This window comes from Rhinoderma darwinii, chromosome 4, assembly GCF_050947455.1.
Source record: "Rhinoderma darwinii isolate aRhiDar2 chromosome 4, aRhiDar2.hap1, whole genome shotgun sequence".
In the NCBI taxonomy this organism is placed as follows: domain Eukaryota; kingdom Metazoa; phylum Chordata; class Amphibia; order Anura; family Rhinodermatidae; genus Rhinoderma; species Rhinoderma darwinii.
Genome location: NC_134690.1, coordinates 366,596,955 through 366,615,386, shown reverse-complemented (window position 1 = coordinate 366,615,386; position 18,432 = coordinate 366,596,955). Strand labels below are relative to the sequence as shown.

The window sequence follows — 18,432 nt, the reverse complement described above, 5'->3', positions numbered from 1 at the left end:
CTTGCTGTATACAGAATGGTTGGAGCTTATGTATGCTAGTAAGCATATTATGTAAAAGGCAAGCAGCTATCATTTGTATCACACTAGAATATTTTGCCATACAATATTTTACCTGTAAATTCCTTCAACAACGATGAGAATTTTCTTCCAGGCTCTGTGAGTACGCGGCTGACCACTCGCTACAGCTTCCCGCAATAATTTTTCCAGGCTGCCCATATCTTAACATATAAAAACATAAAATGTAATAGCAGACATAAACTGGTTCATCCATCAAGTCTTCCCATTTTATTGCCTGTTTTTTAGTACAATCTTTGTGCCCCAGGTCTGCCAGGGGCATGGCCTAATAGATTGCCTGTTGGGCAATAATGCTTTGGTATACTAAGTATACCAAAGCATTATATAAGCGATCAGCAGATCGCATGGTGAAGTCCCCTAGTGGGACAGAAAAAAAAAAAAAGTAAAACTGTTAAATAACGTTTATGAAATAAAAAAAAAAATGATTACAGTAAAAATAAAATAAAACCACTTTTTTCACCAAAAAGTAGTTTTATTTAGTAAAAGTGTTAAATAAAAGTAACACATACACATATATGGAATCACCACGATCGTAACAACTCAATTGACCGCGATTGTAATGACTCAAGCAATAAAGTTAACGCATTAATTAAACCGCCGTGTGAACGGCGTAAAAAAAAACCCACAAAAAAACAATGGTGAAATTCCTTTTTTTTCTCCCATTCCCACCATAAAAAATAAAATAAAAGTTAATCAATAAGTCCCATGTACCCCAAAACACTACCAATGAAAACTACACATTGTCCCGCAAAAAAACAAGCCAAAAAATGGCTACATCAACGGAAAAAAAAAAGTTACGGCTTAAAATGGCTTTTCTTTTGCAAACGTAGGAAAACATAAAACCTCTACATATTTGGTATCCCCATAATCGTGCAGACCCATAAAATAAAGGTAACATGTTATTTATGCCGCATAGTGAACAACGTAAATTTATAACGTGAAAAACAATGCTGGAATAGCCGTTAATTTTCAATTCTTTCCTAAAATAAATTTATTAAAAGTTAATCAATATATTTTATGCACCCAAAAATGATGCAATTGAAAAATACAACTAGTCCCGCAAAAAACAAGCCCTTATACGGCTATGTCGATGAAATGAAAAAAAAAACTTACGACTCTTAGAATGCAACAGCGAAAAAACAAAAAATAATCCTTGGTCATTATGCACAAAATGGTCTGTCATTAAGGGGTTAAGCACTTTTTCCATTGACTTTAAAAAAAAAAAAAAAAAACTTTTACGATACAGCTTCTATGTATCCTGTATGCATAAAAAGCTCTCTAAGGGTATGTGCACACGAGAACTGGCTTTTACGTCTGAAATGACAGACTGTTTTCAGGAGAAAACAGCTCCGTCGTTTCAGACGTAAATGCTCCTCCTCACATTTTGCGAGGCGTCATTGACGCCCGTAATCTTGAGCTGTTCTTCATTGAATTAAATGAAAAACGGCTCAAATTACGTTGCAAAGAAGTGTCCTGCACGCTTTGACGAGGCAGTCATTTTACGCGTCGTCGTTTGACAGCTGTCAAACGACGACGCGTAAATTACAGGTCGTCGGCACAGTATGTCGGCAAACCCATTCAGATGAATGGGCAGATGTTTGCCGACGTATTGTAGCCCTATTTTCAGACGTAAAACGAGGCATAATACGCCTCGTTTACGCCTGAAAATAGGTCGTGTGAACCCAGCCTTATTCTCCCTCAGCCGATTCCGTCAGTTCAGCTGAGCTGACGGCACTGATGAGAGCAGGTCCGGTGTTTCTCTGACACACAAGATCCACCTAATATCAAAGACACAGAGGACCTGCTCTCAGCTGAGCGTCTGAGAGGGAATGATACAGCTTCTGTGTATACAAATGTTAATAAACGTTAATTAAAAAAGTGCGTGAAATCACAAAACACATTGAATTAATCATTTAAAAAAAAACATTCAAAGCTGCACATAGCTTTTCCGTTCAGCCCCATTAGTGCCCATGTTGAATTAGGTAGCACTTTGAGTGCATTCATGTGTTTGTCAACTTCAATATTATATCACGTTCCACTGATTAGATACAATCCAATACAATTCACTCAATGAAGGAAAAGCATTTGGGTTTTAAAGTAATCAGTCATACATTTCTTTTGCTTGCTAATGGCATAGACTCCCATTAATTATTCTGCTTACGTCATCAGACAAATCATGGAACAATATTATATTAAACACATCTCTGAAGCTTGGTAACTGGAGGTCCACCATGAGAAAAGCTACTCGCCAAAAAGACTCCGTGCAGGTCACTCGGCACTGTACAGAAGTTACAGCTCTGACCTCTCTTCTCTGTCCTTTCCCTGACACTTACTGTTGTGTTGGAATACTCGAATAGTAGCTCCAGATAGTCTTGATCCAAGAATGAGAGACGTGTGGTTTAATTCATCACTAAGGATCAGACAGCCCTGTAAATACATATGGAAATAAATGAGATCAAGTCCGCTCATCAGCCAAAAGTGAGATACCGTAAAGACACTTGTCATATTACTATAAAATTCTAGAAATATAGAAACTTACATGGGCCACTGAACAATTTCATGGTCTAGAATTTGCGTCCGATGTATGAATATTTTGGATTTGTCTACAAATATTTTATGTCTGTCTGTCTTTCCAATGAAGGCTAGGACTTTGAGCTGTCCGCTTCCATCACACAACCACATTGTTTCTCTATGGGAGGTGAAGTCATATAAAATTGCAAGGGTTCTAACATTGGAGTCATATGCTGGAGTTTTTAACACAACAGCCTGGGGACCAGTGTAGCTAAATTTTCGTCAAACTTCTGACATGTCATAGTGACATGTTAGAAGTTTGTATTGGTGGGGGTCCGAGCACGGAGACCGCCACCAATCGCTAGAACGAACAGCTGAAGCGTTCGTGTGAGCTTCGTGTCTGTTCGGCTTTTTCCGGAAAGCCGATGTATCATAGCCGAACAGAAACGAAGCAGCTGAGCGCTCACACGAACTCTTCAGCTGCTTCGTTATAGCGATAGGTGGGGGTCTTTCCGTGCTCGAACCCCCACCAATATAAACTTCTGACATGTCACTATGACATGTCAGAAGTTTGGCGAACGTTTAGCTACACTAGGATGTAGGAATCCTGGATTTTTTTAATTGTTAGCCTAAGTTCTCACTGCCGTTATAGTACGTTTAGCTCTTTACCGTCAGAGGAAGAGATGAACGAGAGTCCAAAAGGAAAGCATCGCTTCCGTTAGAAACACCATTGTTTTCGCTAAATTTCAGTTTTTTCGACGGAAGCAAAAGTGCAGTCTGCAGTACTTTTGTTTTCATGAAAAAAATGGAAACCTAGCGAAAAGGCGGAGGCAAACGGAAAGCATCTGAAACAAAAGAATTACCATTAAAATCAATGGTACTTATAACGGAAGCGACGCTTTCCGTTTGGACTCTAGTTCCCCTCTTCCTCTGACGGAAGAGTCCTATATGTACTATAACGGTAGTGTGAAAGGAGCCTTAGGCTTTCACACTTGCATTTTACAATCCGTTACACTGATCCGTTTTTAGATCAGAATAAGAATAAAAAAGGATCCATTAAAAATCCCATTGAAATCAATAGGATTTTTAATTGCATCAGTTAGCATCCGTTTGCATCCGTTATGGTAATCATTAGTTTTTGACGGAGATAAAAGTGCAGTACAGGAATTTTAGGGCCTGTTCAAATCAGCGTTGCTTTCCGTTGAGGGGTTCCGTCAGAGCTTTCCGTCGTGGGGAACCCCTCAACGGAAAGGCAAGTGGAAACCTTAGCTTCCATTTGCATCACCATTGATCTCAATGGTGACGAAAACTTTGCTAATGGTTTCCGTTTGTCACCGTTGTGGCAGGGTTCCGTTCTTTTTGGGGGAATCAATAGCGCAGTCGACTAATCAATGGTGATGCAAACGGAAGCTAAGGTTTCCGTATGCCTTTCCGTTGAGGTGATCCCCCGACGGAAAGCTCTGACGGAACCCCTCAACGGAAAGCAACACTGATGTGAACACAGCCTTAGGGCCTGTTCACATCACCGTTCGCTTTCCGTTCCGGGGTTCCGTCATAGGTTTCCGTCGGGTGAACCCCGCAACGGAAAGTGAAAGTGAAACCACAGCTTCCGTTTGTCACCATTGATCTCAATGGTGACGGAAACATCGCTAATGATTTCCGTTCGTCACCATTCCGGCAGGTTTCCGGTTTTCCAACGGAATCAATAGCGCAGTCGACTCCGCTATTGATTCCATCGGAAAACCGGAAACCTGCCGGAATGGTGACGAACGGAAACCATTAGCGATGTTTCTGTCACCATTCATATCAATGGGGACTGAAACGGAAGCTGTGATTTCACTTTCACTTTCCGTTGCGGGGTTCATCCGACGCAAACCTCTGACGGAACCCCGGAACGGAAAGCGAACGGTGATGTGAACAGGCCCTTACTCCGTTCAAAAAAACAGATGTCTAACGGATGCGTTATTTTTATCATTGGTGTCAATGTAAAACTGATACAAATGGATTGTAATCCGTTTGCATCCGTTATTTTGATTTCAATGGGATTTTTAACTGATCCGTTTTTATCCTTATTCTGATCTTAAAAACGAATCAGAGTAACTTCTTATACAACGCAAGTGTGAACTTTACATGTATTAGGGCCTGTTCACATTAGTGTTCAGGTTTCGTTCATCTATTCCGTTTAGCCTTTCCGTCAGAGGAACAGATGCACGAAAACTATTGGTTCCGTTTTCATTACCATTGATTTAAATTGTAATGCTTCTGTTTCAGTTTGTTTCCGTTCTGAAAATTTTTTTTTGTTATGGAAACAGTCGACTGCGCTATTGTTTCCGTAAAAAAAAATTAAACTTTACGGAACGGAAACAAACTGAAGCGGAAGGATTACCATTAAAATCAATAGTAATGCAAACGGAAGGGATAGTTTCAGTTCGGCTTACCGTTCATCTGTTCCTCTGACGGACTCTGAATGGAACTCTAACGCTGATGTGAACAGCCCCTTACTCATTTACAGTTACGTATCAATCTAGATATGTTATGCTGTTATTAGTACTGTATACATGGTAATAACTGATCTAAATGTCACAACCTTTCCAACTAGAGCTGGAATGTTTGTTGAATTTGTTGCGAAACCCATACTGCAAACCATTGCTGCTTCTACTTTGAGGAACTCTGCAACCAAATCTTCCAGCTCTCGGAGTTTATCCATTTGTCCTAAAAGAGAATGTTCAAGTTAAAACTATATCAAAAACACAAAAACATAAAGAGACAAAAAGTAAAATAGTTGTTGAATGGTTCCTATGAGTATCCTGAAGAGGTGTGAAGACAAAGTACTGTATATATTAATCTCATGGACTTATCTGAACTTTTACTGCACCATTCAATTCAGAATACACTTCTAAGTTCCTATTCTTGTGCGCATAAATTAACTTTGCATTTACGTACTGTGTTATGGAATATGTTAGTGCTACAGAATAATAAAAATTCTTTATCATTCATTATGACTATATGTGTAACTGAAATGAATACATTGGCCATGGGTTTCATAAAAACTTACATATTGGACATTACTGCCATGCACAGTCAAAAATACATAAAAGTTAATATTTTTTGACTTGTTGTAAAAAAAGCAAAGCATATGTAAATTCAAATATCAGCTCATAATTTGGCAGTATATATGTATAAAATAATCACATGAAGCCATAGAACCATCTGCTTTCTTTGTTCACTGAAACTGAGGTGCAAAAGTTATTTCTACAGTATTTATATTAAAGAATAAAAACCATGAAAAAACAGCAAATATTAAATAGTAACTAGACGTTCAACAAACTGTCATGTCGTAGTGACATGTCAAAAGTTTTTATTGGTGGGGGTCTGAGCACTGAGACCCCAACCAATCACTAAAACAAAGCGGTAGAAGCGCTCTTTTGAGCGCTGAGCCACTTAGTTTCTGTTCGGCTTTTTCCGGAAATCGATGTAGCGGTGTACGGACTCAATAGAAAGTCTATGAGCCCGTACACCGCTACATCGGCTTCCTGGAAAAAGACGAACAGAAACGAAGTGGCTCAGCGTTCACACGAGTTCTTCTGCCGCTTTGTTTTAGCGATTGGTGGCCGCCTCAGTGCTCGGACCCCCACCAATCAAAACTTCCTACATGTCACTATGACATGTCAGAAGTTTGTTGAACGTTTAGTTACCCTTTAAGTACTTTCCACAAGTTGGTAAGCACAACATCCCAGTGCCATTCTTCTTACCCATTTCATGTCTAGTACTGCACACACCAGCACCATATCTTTCCAATACATTCTTTACTGTAGTCAAGGACTCTTCATTATTCTCTGCAAACCCCAGATAGTTGTATGATCCCATATTTATCACTTCCTTAATGACTCTTCCAGTATACCTATTATAAAACCAAACCTTTGATCAGTATGACTGTAAATGTACAGTTGTTAGGACACTATAAATATATAAACTCCTAGAGCAATATAGTAATGGGCTAGATAGTGTCCCAAAGAGACACCCTCCCTTTCTCAATGAGTGGGCAACTCCATAATTAATACCATACAGATAGAGCGAAGTACAAAGCCATATGTATAAAAATATAACAAAACTTGTATTATTACAAAAATAAGACAAACATTTAAAAAGGTATGTAATGAATGGAAGACTATAAATGTTACACGGCATAGCAAAGAAACAGAGAGGCCACATACTAAAAGCAATAGCAAATGTACTGTGCTCTTTGTATTAGGGCATGACCACACATGGCGGAATTCCTCCGCAACTGTCCGCATCAATGCCGCACAGAATCTGCGTTGCAGATTCTGCAGCGGATCTGCACAAAATGTGCAGAAAATTGATGCGGACTGGCCGCTGCGGACTGCAGGAAAAGTGCTTCTCTTCTCCCTATTCAGTGCAGGATAGAGAGAAGGGACAGCACTTTCCCTAGTGAAAGTCAAAGAAATTCATACTTACCGCCCGTTGTCTTGGTGACGCGTCCTTCTTTCGGCATCCGGCCCGACCTCCCTGGATGACGCTCCAGTCCATGTGACCGCTGCAGCCTGTGCTTGGCCTGTGATTGGCTGCAGCCGTCACTTACACTGAAACGTCATCCTGGGAGGCCGGACTGGAGACAGACGCAGGGAGTTCTCGGTAAGTATGAACTTATATGTTTTTTTACAGATACATGTATATTGAGATCGGTAGTCACTGTCCCGGGTGCAGAAACAGTTACTGCCGATCGCGTAACTCTTTCAGCACCCTGGACAGTGACTATTTACAGACGTCTCCTAGCAACGCTCCCGTCATTACGGGAGCCCCATTGACTTCCTCAGTCTGGCTGTAGACCTAGAAATACATAGGTCCAGCCAGAATGAAGAAATGTCATGGTAGTAAAAACAATACGCTCCGCAGCACACATAAGATCTGCGGACTTCATTGCGGAATTTTGACTCTCCATTGAAGTCAATGGAGAAATTCCGCCATGAGTCCGCAACCAGTCCGCCACTGCTCCGCAACAGACAGAGCATGCTGCGGACAACAAATTCCGCTCCGCAGCCTATGCTCCGCAGCGGAATTGTACGCATCGTGTAAACGAACACTGCTAAATTAAAGTGAAAGTCAATGGAGAAACGGCTCCGCTGCGGATTAACGCTGCGGAGTGTCCGCAGCGGAATTTAAGTGAAATTCCGCTATGTGTGAACCCGCCCTTAAAGTCATATGGAATGGGTGGTAAATCCTGGAAATAGCTAATCCCTAAGGGCGGATTTACACGAGCGTGTGCGTTTTGCGCACGCAAAAACCGCTGCGTTTTGCGTGTGCAAAAGGCACTTGACAGCTCCGTGTGTCCTGTTCATATGGATGCGCGGCTGCGCGAAAAGCGAATATGAACAGGACACACGAAGCTGTCAAGTGCCTTTTGCGCACGCAAAACGCAGCGGTTTTTGCATGCGCAAAACGCACACGCTCGTGTAAATCCGCCCTTAGGGATTAGCTATTAAGCTTTATGACACTCCGTTTGGATGTTTGTAAACAGAAAAGCACGTGGTGCTTTTCTGTTTACATTCATTCTTTTACTGCTATTGCGCGAATAACGCGCGTCCCACGGAAGTGCTTCCGTGTGGTGCGCGTGATTTTCACACACCCATTGACTTCAATGGGTGCGTGATGCGTGAAAAACGCCGAAATATAGAACATGTCGTGACTTTTACGCAGCGGACTCACGCTGCGCAAAACTCACGGACAGTCTGCACTGCCCCATAGACTTGTATAGGTCCGTGCGACCCGCGTGAAAATCACGCGGGTTGCACGGACGTATAGCACGTTCGTGTAAATCCGCCCTAACAAGTATGCAAGTGACTTGATTGTGGACTATATAGTCCCTGTGAGGATAGGGAACATCTAAATATCAAGAGTTAAAGGTAACCTTACCCATGTCGATGGTCTTGGAAACCTGCATGCCATGTGCAGAACCCCAACGTGCGTTTCGCGGCATGTGCTTCCTCAGGGTGTCCTGTTGCAGTGATTGCCCTTAAATAGGATAAAACCCAGGTGTATTTCATATTTAATAGGGTTCTGCACATGGCATGCAGGTTTCCAAGAACATTGACATGTGTAAGGTTACCTTTAAAGTGTAGCTAAACGTTTGACAAACTTCTGACATGTCATGGAGACATGTCAGAAGTTTGGATTGGTGGGGGTCCGAGCACTGAGACCCACACCAATCTCTAGAACGAAGCAGCTGAAGTGCTCGTATGAGCGCTCAGTTGCTTCGTATGTGTTCGGCAATTTCCAGAAATAAATGTATCGGTGTACAGACTCAATAGAAAGTCTATGAGCCCGTACACCGATACATCGGCTTTCCGGAAAAAGTCGAACAGAAACAAAGCAGCTGAGCGCTCATACGATCACTTCAGCTGCTTCATTCTAGCGATTGGTGGGGTCTCCATGCTTGGATCCCCACCAATCCAAACTTCTGACATGTCACTATGACATGTCAGAAGTTTGTCGAACGTTTAGCTACACTTTAACTCTTGATATTTAGACGTTCCCTATCCTCACAGGGACTATAGTCCACAATCAACAGTAACTTGCATACTTGTTAGGGATTAGCTATTTCTAGGATTTACCACCCATTCCATATGACTTTAATACAAAGATCACAGTACATTTTCTATTGCTTTAAGTATATGGCCTCTCTGTTTCTCTGCTATGCCGTGTAACATTTAAAGAGTGTTCCATTCATTACATACCTTTTTAAATGTTTGGCTTATTTGTGTAATAATAAAAATGTTGTTATATTTTTATACATATGGCTTTGTACTCCGCTCTTTCTGTATAGTAGTTGCTAGGACACTGTCTACAATCTCAGCACTGTAACAACTGTTCCCTCTTAGGCTGTGTTCACATCTGCATCAGGGCTCCGTTCTAACGTTCCGTCAAAATATTCTGTCGGAACGGAGCACTGACCGATACAAATGGAAACCAGAGGTTTCCGTTTCCATCACCATTGATTTCAGTGGTGACGGATCCGGTGAAAATGGTTTCCGTCAACCTCTGTTGTGCAGGGGTTCCGTCATTTTGACGGAATAAATACCGTAGTCGACTACGCTACTGAGTCCATCAGAACCCCTGCACAACAGAGATAAATGTAAACCATTTGCACCAGATCCGTCACCACTGAAATCAATGGTGATGGAAACTTCCGGTTTCCGTTTGTGTCAGTCGGGGCTCCGTTCCGACGGAAAGCTCGGACGGAACGTCGGAACGGAGCTCTGATGCAGATGTGAACGCAGCCTAAGCTGTGCACTGTGGAAACGAAAAACAAAGATACTGATGAGGAGGACCAACAAGACAAAAAATAACTCTACTTATCTGCAGGGTTTGGAATTATTAAAGGGGCTATCCCATGAATCCTTTATATACTAAGGCCCCATGCACATGAACGTGTTTTTGCGTCCGCAATTCCCCCGAAAATCCACGGGAGAATTGCGGAACCATTCATTTCTATGGGCCCATACACACTATCCGTGTTTTCACGGGTCCCCGCATGTCCGCAAATCCGTGCCGCACAAACTCAGGACATGTCTTATTACGGCCCGCAAATTCGATGCGGACATGCCCATAGAAGTCAATGGGCCCGTGGAAAATGCGGGTACACCTCCGTGTGTCAACCGCAGTTTGCGGATTTGCGGAAGTGTTGCTAGGCGACGACCGGGAATGAGTTTTGTCGTCATCCTGTTTTACCTAGGCTTTTTTTTTTATCCGCATTTTGCGGATTACATACGGATGAACTGCGGAGGACATTTCACGGAACACGGTCCTGGAATTTGCGGACCAGAAAAACACTACGGTCGTGTGCATGAGGCCTAAAAGTCCAGAAATGTTGTTAGTAGCTGTTTTAAAGAAATTTGCAGTTTTTCAAGCACATAAAAATAACTTTTTCATATTTTTTTGCATTCCTATGTCCTATGCAGTCCATGTTCAGCTGCTAATCTGTGCTGCTAGAGAGGGACTCTGAGCAGAATCAGTCTCCTTCCCCCTCTGGTAGCTGACAATATAGTTGCTTAATGTGAGATCAAGAGCAGTGATGTGTGCACTATCACTCAGCTCATTAGGTGAATGTGCACATTGCTATACACTTTGAACACCAGGTTACGCCCTACTATGTAAGTAACTGTCATAAGGGCACATTCAGACGTGGCAGAATTTCTGTGGAATTCCGCTGCGTACAGTCCGCAGTGGAAATCAATTGCAGACAATTTGTCCATTGGTTTCCACACCTTTTTAGTTATCTTCGTGCAGACGTTGCGGAAAACTCCGCTGCGGACCATAGGCTGCGGTGCGAAATTTTCCCTCCGCAGCATGCACTGTCTGTTGCGGAAAAGCGGAATTTCACTGCGTATTTCAGCCTTTGCAATGCAAAAACTGCAATCTGTGGCAAGTCCGCTGTGTTTTCTGCAACGTCTGAATTACCTGTCAAATATGCAAATGTTGGGGCAGATTCGTTGCGTAATTGCCCCAAATCTGCACCAACATTTGCAGCGGAAAAATTCTGCCACGTCTGAACGTGCCCTAACTCTTCACTGGATAGTTGTTTGTTTGTTTTTTAAAGGTATGTTAATATCAAACATTGTTCATATTTTATTTAATGGTGGGACAAGCCCTTTAACTCAGGAGGTTAGACTGCAACTGGAAAACGGGGCCACACTGGATTTACCCTTATATAGATCTAGCATAGTCACCTCTGTTACAGAAGTACATTATGTAACAGAAGATGGCTCTCCAGCACTGGAGTCACCAGAGTGTACAGTTTTAGGCTGTACAAACCCTTTCCCTTCCCCTTCCCTTCTTTCTATGTCCTTTCCCCTCTGCTTGTTGAATTTGATTCACATATGGTTTTTTTTTAACCGTCCTAAGGGTATGTGCACACACACTAATTACGTCCGTAATTGACGGACGTATTTCGGCCGCAAGTCCCGGACCGAACACAGTGCAAGGAGCCGGGCTCCTAGCATCATACTTATGTACGATGCTAGGAGTCCCTGCCTCGCTGCAGGACAACTGTCCCGTACTGTAATCATGATTATACTACGGGACAGTTGTCCTGCAGCAAGTATGATGCTAGGAGCCCGGCTCCTTGCACTGTGTTCGGTCTGGGACTTGCGGCCGAAATACGTCCGTCAATTACGGACGTAATTAGTGTGTGTGCACATACCCTAACTATGTAACTAAATATTTACTTATTTTTTACTAGTGCAGTGTAAGAAATTACAGGAGGGACCATGTCCAAAAATCAGCAATAGTCTAGCACAATAATTTGTATAAAGCAACCAGAGAAATTGTATAATTGTAGAAGGATGACCTGTAAGTCCAGTTGTAGTCATCAGTCACTCTCTCCATTAGATCAAATTGAGGCCCAGGGACACTGCAAATTGGTCGATTAAAACAATCACGGATTCGCATGTAAATATTTCTTGTGTAGAAATTTTCAAAGTCTTGGTAAAGAGGCACAAAATCCTTCAAAACATGACAATGATGTAATATTTGAGAACATTTTAAACATCAGAGCTTTTCAATCATTTGTTAAAAGAAGACCGTCCCATGAAGTGTTAAACTACTGATTTCTCTTTATGATATTGTATGATTTATCCAATTACAGTTGGAGATGACGCTGGAAGATCCCAACTTGTACAACTAAGGCCCTGTTCACACAGAGATTTTTGCAGGGAGAAAAATCTGTCTCAAAATTCAGCACAGCATTTTTCCATTGGCCATTGAGCGCCGCGGGCAAAAACCGCAGCAAAAAACACTTTCTCTGCCTCCCAGGACTGAGATGGAAACGCCCGAATAAAAAGGGCTTGTCGTTTCTTTTTTTGCTCGGGAACGAAAAAACCGCTCGCCGGAAAAAACGTCTCCACCTCCAATTGAAATCAATGGGAGGCGATTTTAGCTGTTTTTTTGTGGTTTCCGATGTTGATTCCACGCCAAAAAATGCATAAAAAAAACTCCATGTGAACAGGGCTTTACAACAGCAACAACATGCTCTACAGTAATGTTGCAGGGAATGTGGGGTGGTCCCTAGATTTTGCTGCCTGCAACCACCTATATCTGGAGCGGTTACTATAGGCAGGGACACTATATGTCTTTCACAGCCCAGCAGGTAAGACCACCATAGCTGGCTAAGGGTATGTGCACACGATGGGAGGCTTTTACGTCTGAAAAGACAGACTGTTTTCAGGAGAAAACAGCTGCCTCGTTTCAGCCGTAATTGCTCCTCCTCGCATTTTGCGAGGCTTCTCTGACAGCCGTAAATTTTGAGCTGTGCTTCATTGAGTTCAATGAAGAACGGCTCAAATGACGTCTGAAAGAAGTGTCCTGCACTTCTTTTGACGAGGCTGTATTTTTACGCGTCGTCGTTTGACAGCTGTCAAACGACGACGCGTAAATGACAGGTTGTCGGCACAGTACGTCGGCAAACCCATTCAAATGAATGGGCAGAAGTTTGCCGACGTATTGTAGCCCTATTTTCAGACGTAAAACGAGGCATAATACGCCTCGTTTACGTCTGAAAATAGGTTGTGTGAACCCAGCCTTAGAAGACTAGTCCTGACACCTCTTTTTTTTTATTTGCAGCTCCCCCACCCTCCTTGTCCTCCTTCTATTCCCCAAGAGCAACATGGCCGACCTTTTGCCACTTGTCCACCCTAGGGCTGGTTAAGGGCAGGTCTGATAAAGGCATTTAACAATGGGGGTTGCTGAAACGGAAGGATTTGTTTTATTTGCATTATACTAAACTTATCAAATTGACGCATAACAAATGCAAGTATACGTTATTAGGCTGGCAGTAAATGAAAGATTAGCCAAGTAGCCCCCCTCTCACTATAAGTTCCAAGACCCCCATCTGAGTGACATATCATAAGAGGTTAGAAAAATTAAAGGGATGCTAAACCTCAAAAACATAAAAAGAAACACAGTTTATTCTGTAAATACATATATAAAAATGTCCACTAAAGATGAGCCTCAGTATTGGTATGATCTTTTATCGAAATGTTTTTTCTTTTTTTACTGAAAATTAAATAAAGAGATAATATATTATAGATGAACCTGCAAGACTTTCAGCACGCTGCAGAAACAAGCAGTTTTGCTGAAATCTTGCAGACAAAGAGAAAGCTCTTTCCTCCCGGCCTCCTCCATCTTCAGCTGGAGACCACTTGCTATCGGTAGTGTGAATGAGCGTGACATCACTTCTGAAATGGAAGTTCAGGAAAAGGGGTGGGGCTTATCCCTCATTGATTATAATGGACACAGTTAGCTAGGCACTGATGAAGGACCTGAAGCTAGATAAAGATCCCGTTGTATACGTTAAACTTAGACTTGTGAAAATACCCTTACATTGTGCGAGGAGGAGGAGGATTATTTAAAAAAAAAATCATATTCAGCAGTCTCTGTTACAGGTCCACATAGTAAGTTACCATGCTCTCCCAGGACTTTGAATTGCAAATTTGACTAGCTAGAGGATTTATCACTCTATATCTAGGCAGATTTGTCTATTACAGCTTTACAGGTATCCTTACCCATATTTTCCAGGATCCTGAATAGTAAATCTCACTAGTTATGCTATGATATTAAAGTTGTGGATTTATCAATGTATAACTAGTAACAAAAATGGTGTGTAGGAAAGGCAGGTCCAGCACTCAAATGATAAAAAATTCAATTTTTATTAGGTCATATTAAAAAAGGGATAAAACAACAATCCCGGGACCACGCTTACGCGTTTCAGACCGCTAGGGTCCTTAATCATAGCTTATGATTAAGGACCCTAGCGGTCTGAAACGCGTAAGCATGGTCCCAGGATTGTTGTTTTATCCCTTTTTTAATATGACCTAATAAAAATTGAATTTTTTATCATTTGAGTGCTGGACCTGCCTTTCCTACACACCATTTTTGTTACTACAGCCTGCTGTCGACACACGATTAAGCTCGGGAGGATCTACGAGCACCTACAGCTTCTTGGATTTTTATGCCTACATTGGTATCAATCAAGCTTTACAAAAACGCATTGAAAAAACGCATTGGAAAAACGTAACTCGGTTATGAGGTGAGCAAAACTTCAGGTAAAATCTTTTTCACTTTTCACAATGTATAACTAGGCAGATCTGACATTCTGCAGACTAGGAAAGCTGGCTAACAACCTCTGCAGGGCTGTGAAGGTTGACATAGAACCAGATTTACGCCAGTCCTACAATAAAGCCTGCTGCAGTAAGATGTGCTTAATACATTTGTTGCATCTTGGGCTCTCCGTGCACCACTAAATCTTCTAGAGTTCTATGTCAGCTATGAGCTGGCGTAGAGTTCCACTATAATTTACACCAATTTCAGGCGTAATATATAGCCATTTGTTGGGCCGCGGAAGGCCCCAGTCCCTCCAGTTAAACTCCACCAACATTTTTAATAGTGGCAAGAGTGGCGTAAAATTGAAAAAAAAGTTGAAAATTTTTGCATAAAACGGACATGCACCAAAATTTGCGACCTTTTTTTCCGCCAGAAAACTGACACAAATCGCATAATAAATTTCCCACTTATTGTTTATATAAAATACACACTATGCTGCCTTGATACATATTGTATATCAATCATATGGTATCAGGGCAACACAGTGGTGCCATTGTGTGTGTAGTGCTGCTAGTGCCTCTGTGTGTTCTACTGTTAGTACTATTGTTACTGCTGCTGGTGCCACTGTGTGTGTACTGATGCTGGTGTCACTTTGTGTGTACTACTGCTGGTGCCACTATGTATGTACTACTGCTGATACTATTGGTACTACTGCTGGCACTGTTACCGCATCTATTTACTACTACTGGTAACTTAGGAGATTCCTTCCAACAAAATGGCCACATTCACTGTGTAGATAAAAGTATGCAGCCTAATCCCAGCCCCCTCCATTCAAACTTGCTGGCCAACATGCACTACCATGAAGGGGGAGAAAAAATGGCTGCCTCCTAAGAGAAGTATACATTGCTTTACTATTTTATTTTTTAAGTTTTGAAATTCTGATATAGGACAGAACAGGAACAAGAAGCATAAGGATATGATGTGATGTTTTGTTTGCTGTTCTTTTTTATTTGTTTAGATTTTATAGTGTGTCTAGTAAAGCTCCATATAGGCCTGGAATTAGGGCCTGTTCACATATCTGCGTTGGAGACTCCGTTGGGGGCCACCATCGCAGATCCGGCCGAATATACTGGAAACAATAGCACAGCATGCTGCGCTATTCTTTCCGGTAAAACTACGGACACCCTGTCAGACACCCGACGAAACTCATTAAAGTCAATAGGTTCTGTCGGGCGCCAGTTGCCACCGTTGTTCAATGGAAGCAGAGCTTTCAGTATTTTTATTGTTCTGCTCCTCTGATGGAGCAGTAAAACGGAAACCGGAATGCAGATGTGAACAGGCTCTTAGACAGTTGGATTTACAAAAACTTTGGCAAAGTGAAATGTCAACGTTTGGATCATCTCTATTTATATCATTTTTCCATTATGCTTAAAATATTCTTACTGTTTGCTCTTCCTTTTCTTCGGCCATGTGGCATTGTTCTAATCCCCACCTTCTCATGAAATCCCGTAAGTAGCCAAATAAGATCAATATTCCATAACCAAGGTAGGTAAGTACAGGAATGTACAATGGGGCTTCTTTAAAAGACTCCTTGTATTCTCTCTTGTATAGGCTGCCATTGATTGGTCCATTCTGTCGTGATAGAATAAAAAAAAATGCACATATCATGATCTGAATTATATGCAGGAGCATGGAAGCATGCTTTCAATTTATAATTTATGATAAGTTATCATTTGTGTTTCTTTACTGTAATACCATATAGTAACAGGACTCTACAGAAACTTGCATGCTTTTGCTTGTTCTTGATGACGACCGTTGAATGAGTGTTCTATGACTCATATGCGTAAAACATTAAATATGCTGTTCATAGAATGAGTAAAAGATAAAGTTAATAATTGTAAGAGATTCAATTGGTAGAGAAGACATAAAAGATGCTGTTTTAAATTCAGTACACATATGTTAAAAACTTTAAGGGGTTGTCCACGAGTAGGTCAATTTTCTAAAAATACCATATATCTGCCCCATGTACAAAAATAAAAAGCTGCAATATAGTTACATATAAATTTTGGCTCTGCTCCCGATCTGCTGGGCTCTATAAATTCTACTACTGCAGCCTTAGGAAAGTAACATGATTGCGTGATATGTATACTGACATCACATCATGACACTGTAATGACGGGGTAGGGAGACAGACAGGTGAGCCCTAATCTACCCGCCACTCAGTCCCTGCCTACTTGCAACGGCCTGTCCTAGGCGACGGCGTACAACTGGGCGACGATCCCTACTCTCACTATGTGCACGACAGACAGACAAGGGTACACAAAGCTAAGGGAAATGGGGCTGTTGCCCACGGCAACACCGTGAGCAACAAGAGTGGTGAACGAGCCGAGTCAAACCAGGAGTGTACGAGGTACCAAACGCAGAGCAGGAGAGTAGTCAGTAAGCCAGGGTCAGTATGGAGCAGGATCAAATAGTCAGAAGCTGTAGCTGGGCCAGGAAACCACACGAGAAGAATCACAAGCAAAGGAGGAACAGGAAAGGCAGGATATAAATAGAAAGAGGGCGGGAGCTAGCTCCGTCTGGCCAGGCTGCGATAGGCTCTCCCACTCCTAAGCCTGCCATCCTGAGTGGTGGAAGATGGAGTCAGTCTCAGAGACATAGACTCAGGTGCAGACTGATTACCTATGGGCGTATACACAGAAGTTGTGCCTGGCAGATCCTTTACAGACACTGCGGTTGTTCACCACTAGAATGTTACTTGACTGTGGATCGATCTAACTACTCTCAAACATACCTAAAGTGAAAAGTAAAAACCTTCACAGTGCCCTCATATCTTCATGTACGCAAAGCTTTTGCAGCCTTTCCCTTTAAAGCTTAGCCATTTAGTCTTTGCTTAAGACCTCTCCTTACTCTTAATTCACTAGCAGGAAGTTGTTATCATTGTCTGCCATGTTACAAATACAGTGAAGCTGCAGCCCGGTCACAGTCACTGTTCCTATAAGCCTGCAACTTCAGATTACTTTTCCCCTGAGGTGCATATTCCGAGAGGTTTTTCAGTGGATCACTGTAGAAACACTTTGGCTACATGCACACGATGCATATTTTGCTGCGGAAAAATATTCACCAAAACCGCAACAATACGCAGGAAATTCGCAGGTAAAAATCACACGCAAATCCGGGCGGGAAAACCGCACATAATATGCATCGTGTGCATTCACCGTTTAACTCCACAGAAACCATTACAGTTAGCCCCAAGATCCCACTCATTCAATATCACACTCATGGGGATCATCGAAACTGAGAGATGAAGAGTAGTTTGGCATGGCCCTCACTCTCAAAAGTTGGCACTTATTATTGATCTTAGTTGGTTTTCTTTCCCTGATCAACAAAATTAACAGCTCTGCAGGGTTAAAACAAAACAAGAAAAAAAGTACATTTTCCCAGAAAAGCCTGACTGTTCATAATACTGAGGTATACTGGGGTTAACTCCACTAACATTTGAATTTTGGTAAACTTGACTTCTGATTTATGTAATTTTTCAAATAAATGTAGAATGTTATACTTTTAACAATTATTCTAAAAGATGTTATTATAACAAATAAAGTACCATGTATAATAATTGAAAAACATATTTTACTATTCATTTTACTTGAATTTTTTATTTATTTTTTACTTTTTAAGATACAGCTTCTATGTATCCTTTATACATAGAAGATGTACCTTGCATTTAAA

The 18,432-nt window shown here is 41.7% G+C and overlaps 1 protein-coding gene across 2 annotated transcripts in view; it reads right to left on the bottom strand.

The window, feature by feature from the left end:
* The window catches only part of LOC142761346 (serine palmitoyltransferase 3-like), a 39,456-nt gene that overhangs the window by 13,738 nt on the left and 7,286 nt on the right, over positions 1–18,432 (bottom strand). For both annotated transcript variants that reach the window (XM_075864531.1, XM_075864530.1), the window contains 6 exons: positions 16,144–16,332; positions 11,951–12,105; positions 6,339–6,487; positions 5,174–5,298; positions 2,409–2,502; positions 113–218 (listed from right to left, as the gene is read on the bottom strand). In XM_075864531.1, coding sequence (XP_075720646.1) covers positions 113–218; positions 2,409–2,502; positions 5,174–5,298; positions 6,339–6,487; positions 11,951–12,105; positions 16,144–16,332 — 818 coding nt within the window. The remainder of the gene's footprint in view (positions 1–112; positions 219–2,408; positions 2,503–5,173; positions 5,299–6,338; positions 6,488–11,950; positions 12,106–16,143; positions 16,333–18,432) is intronic.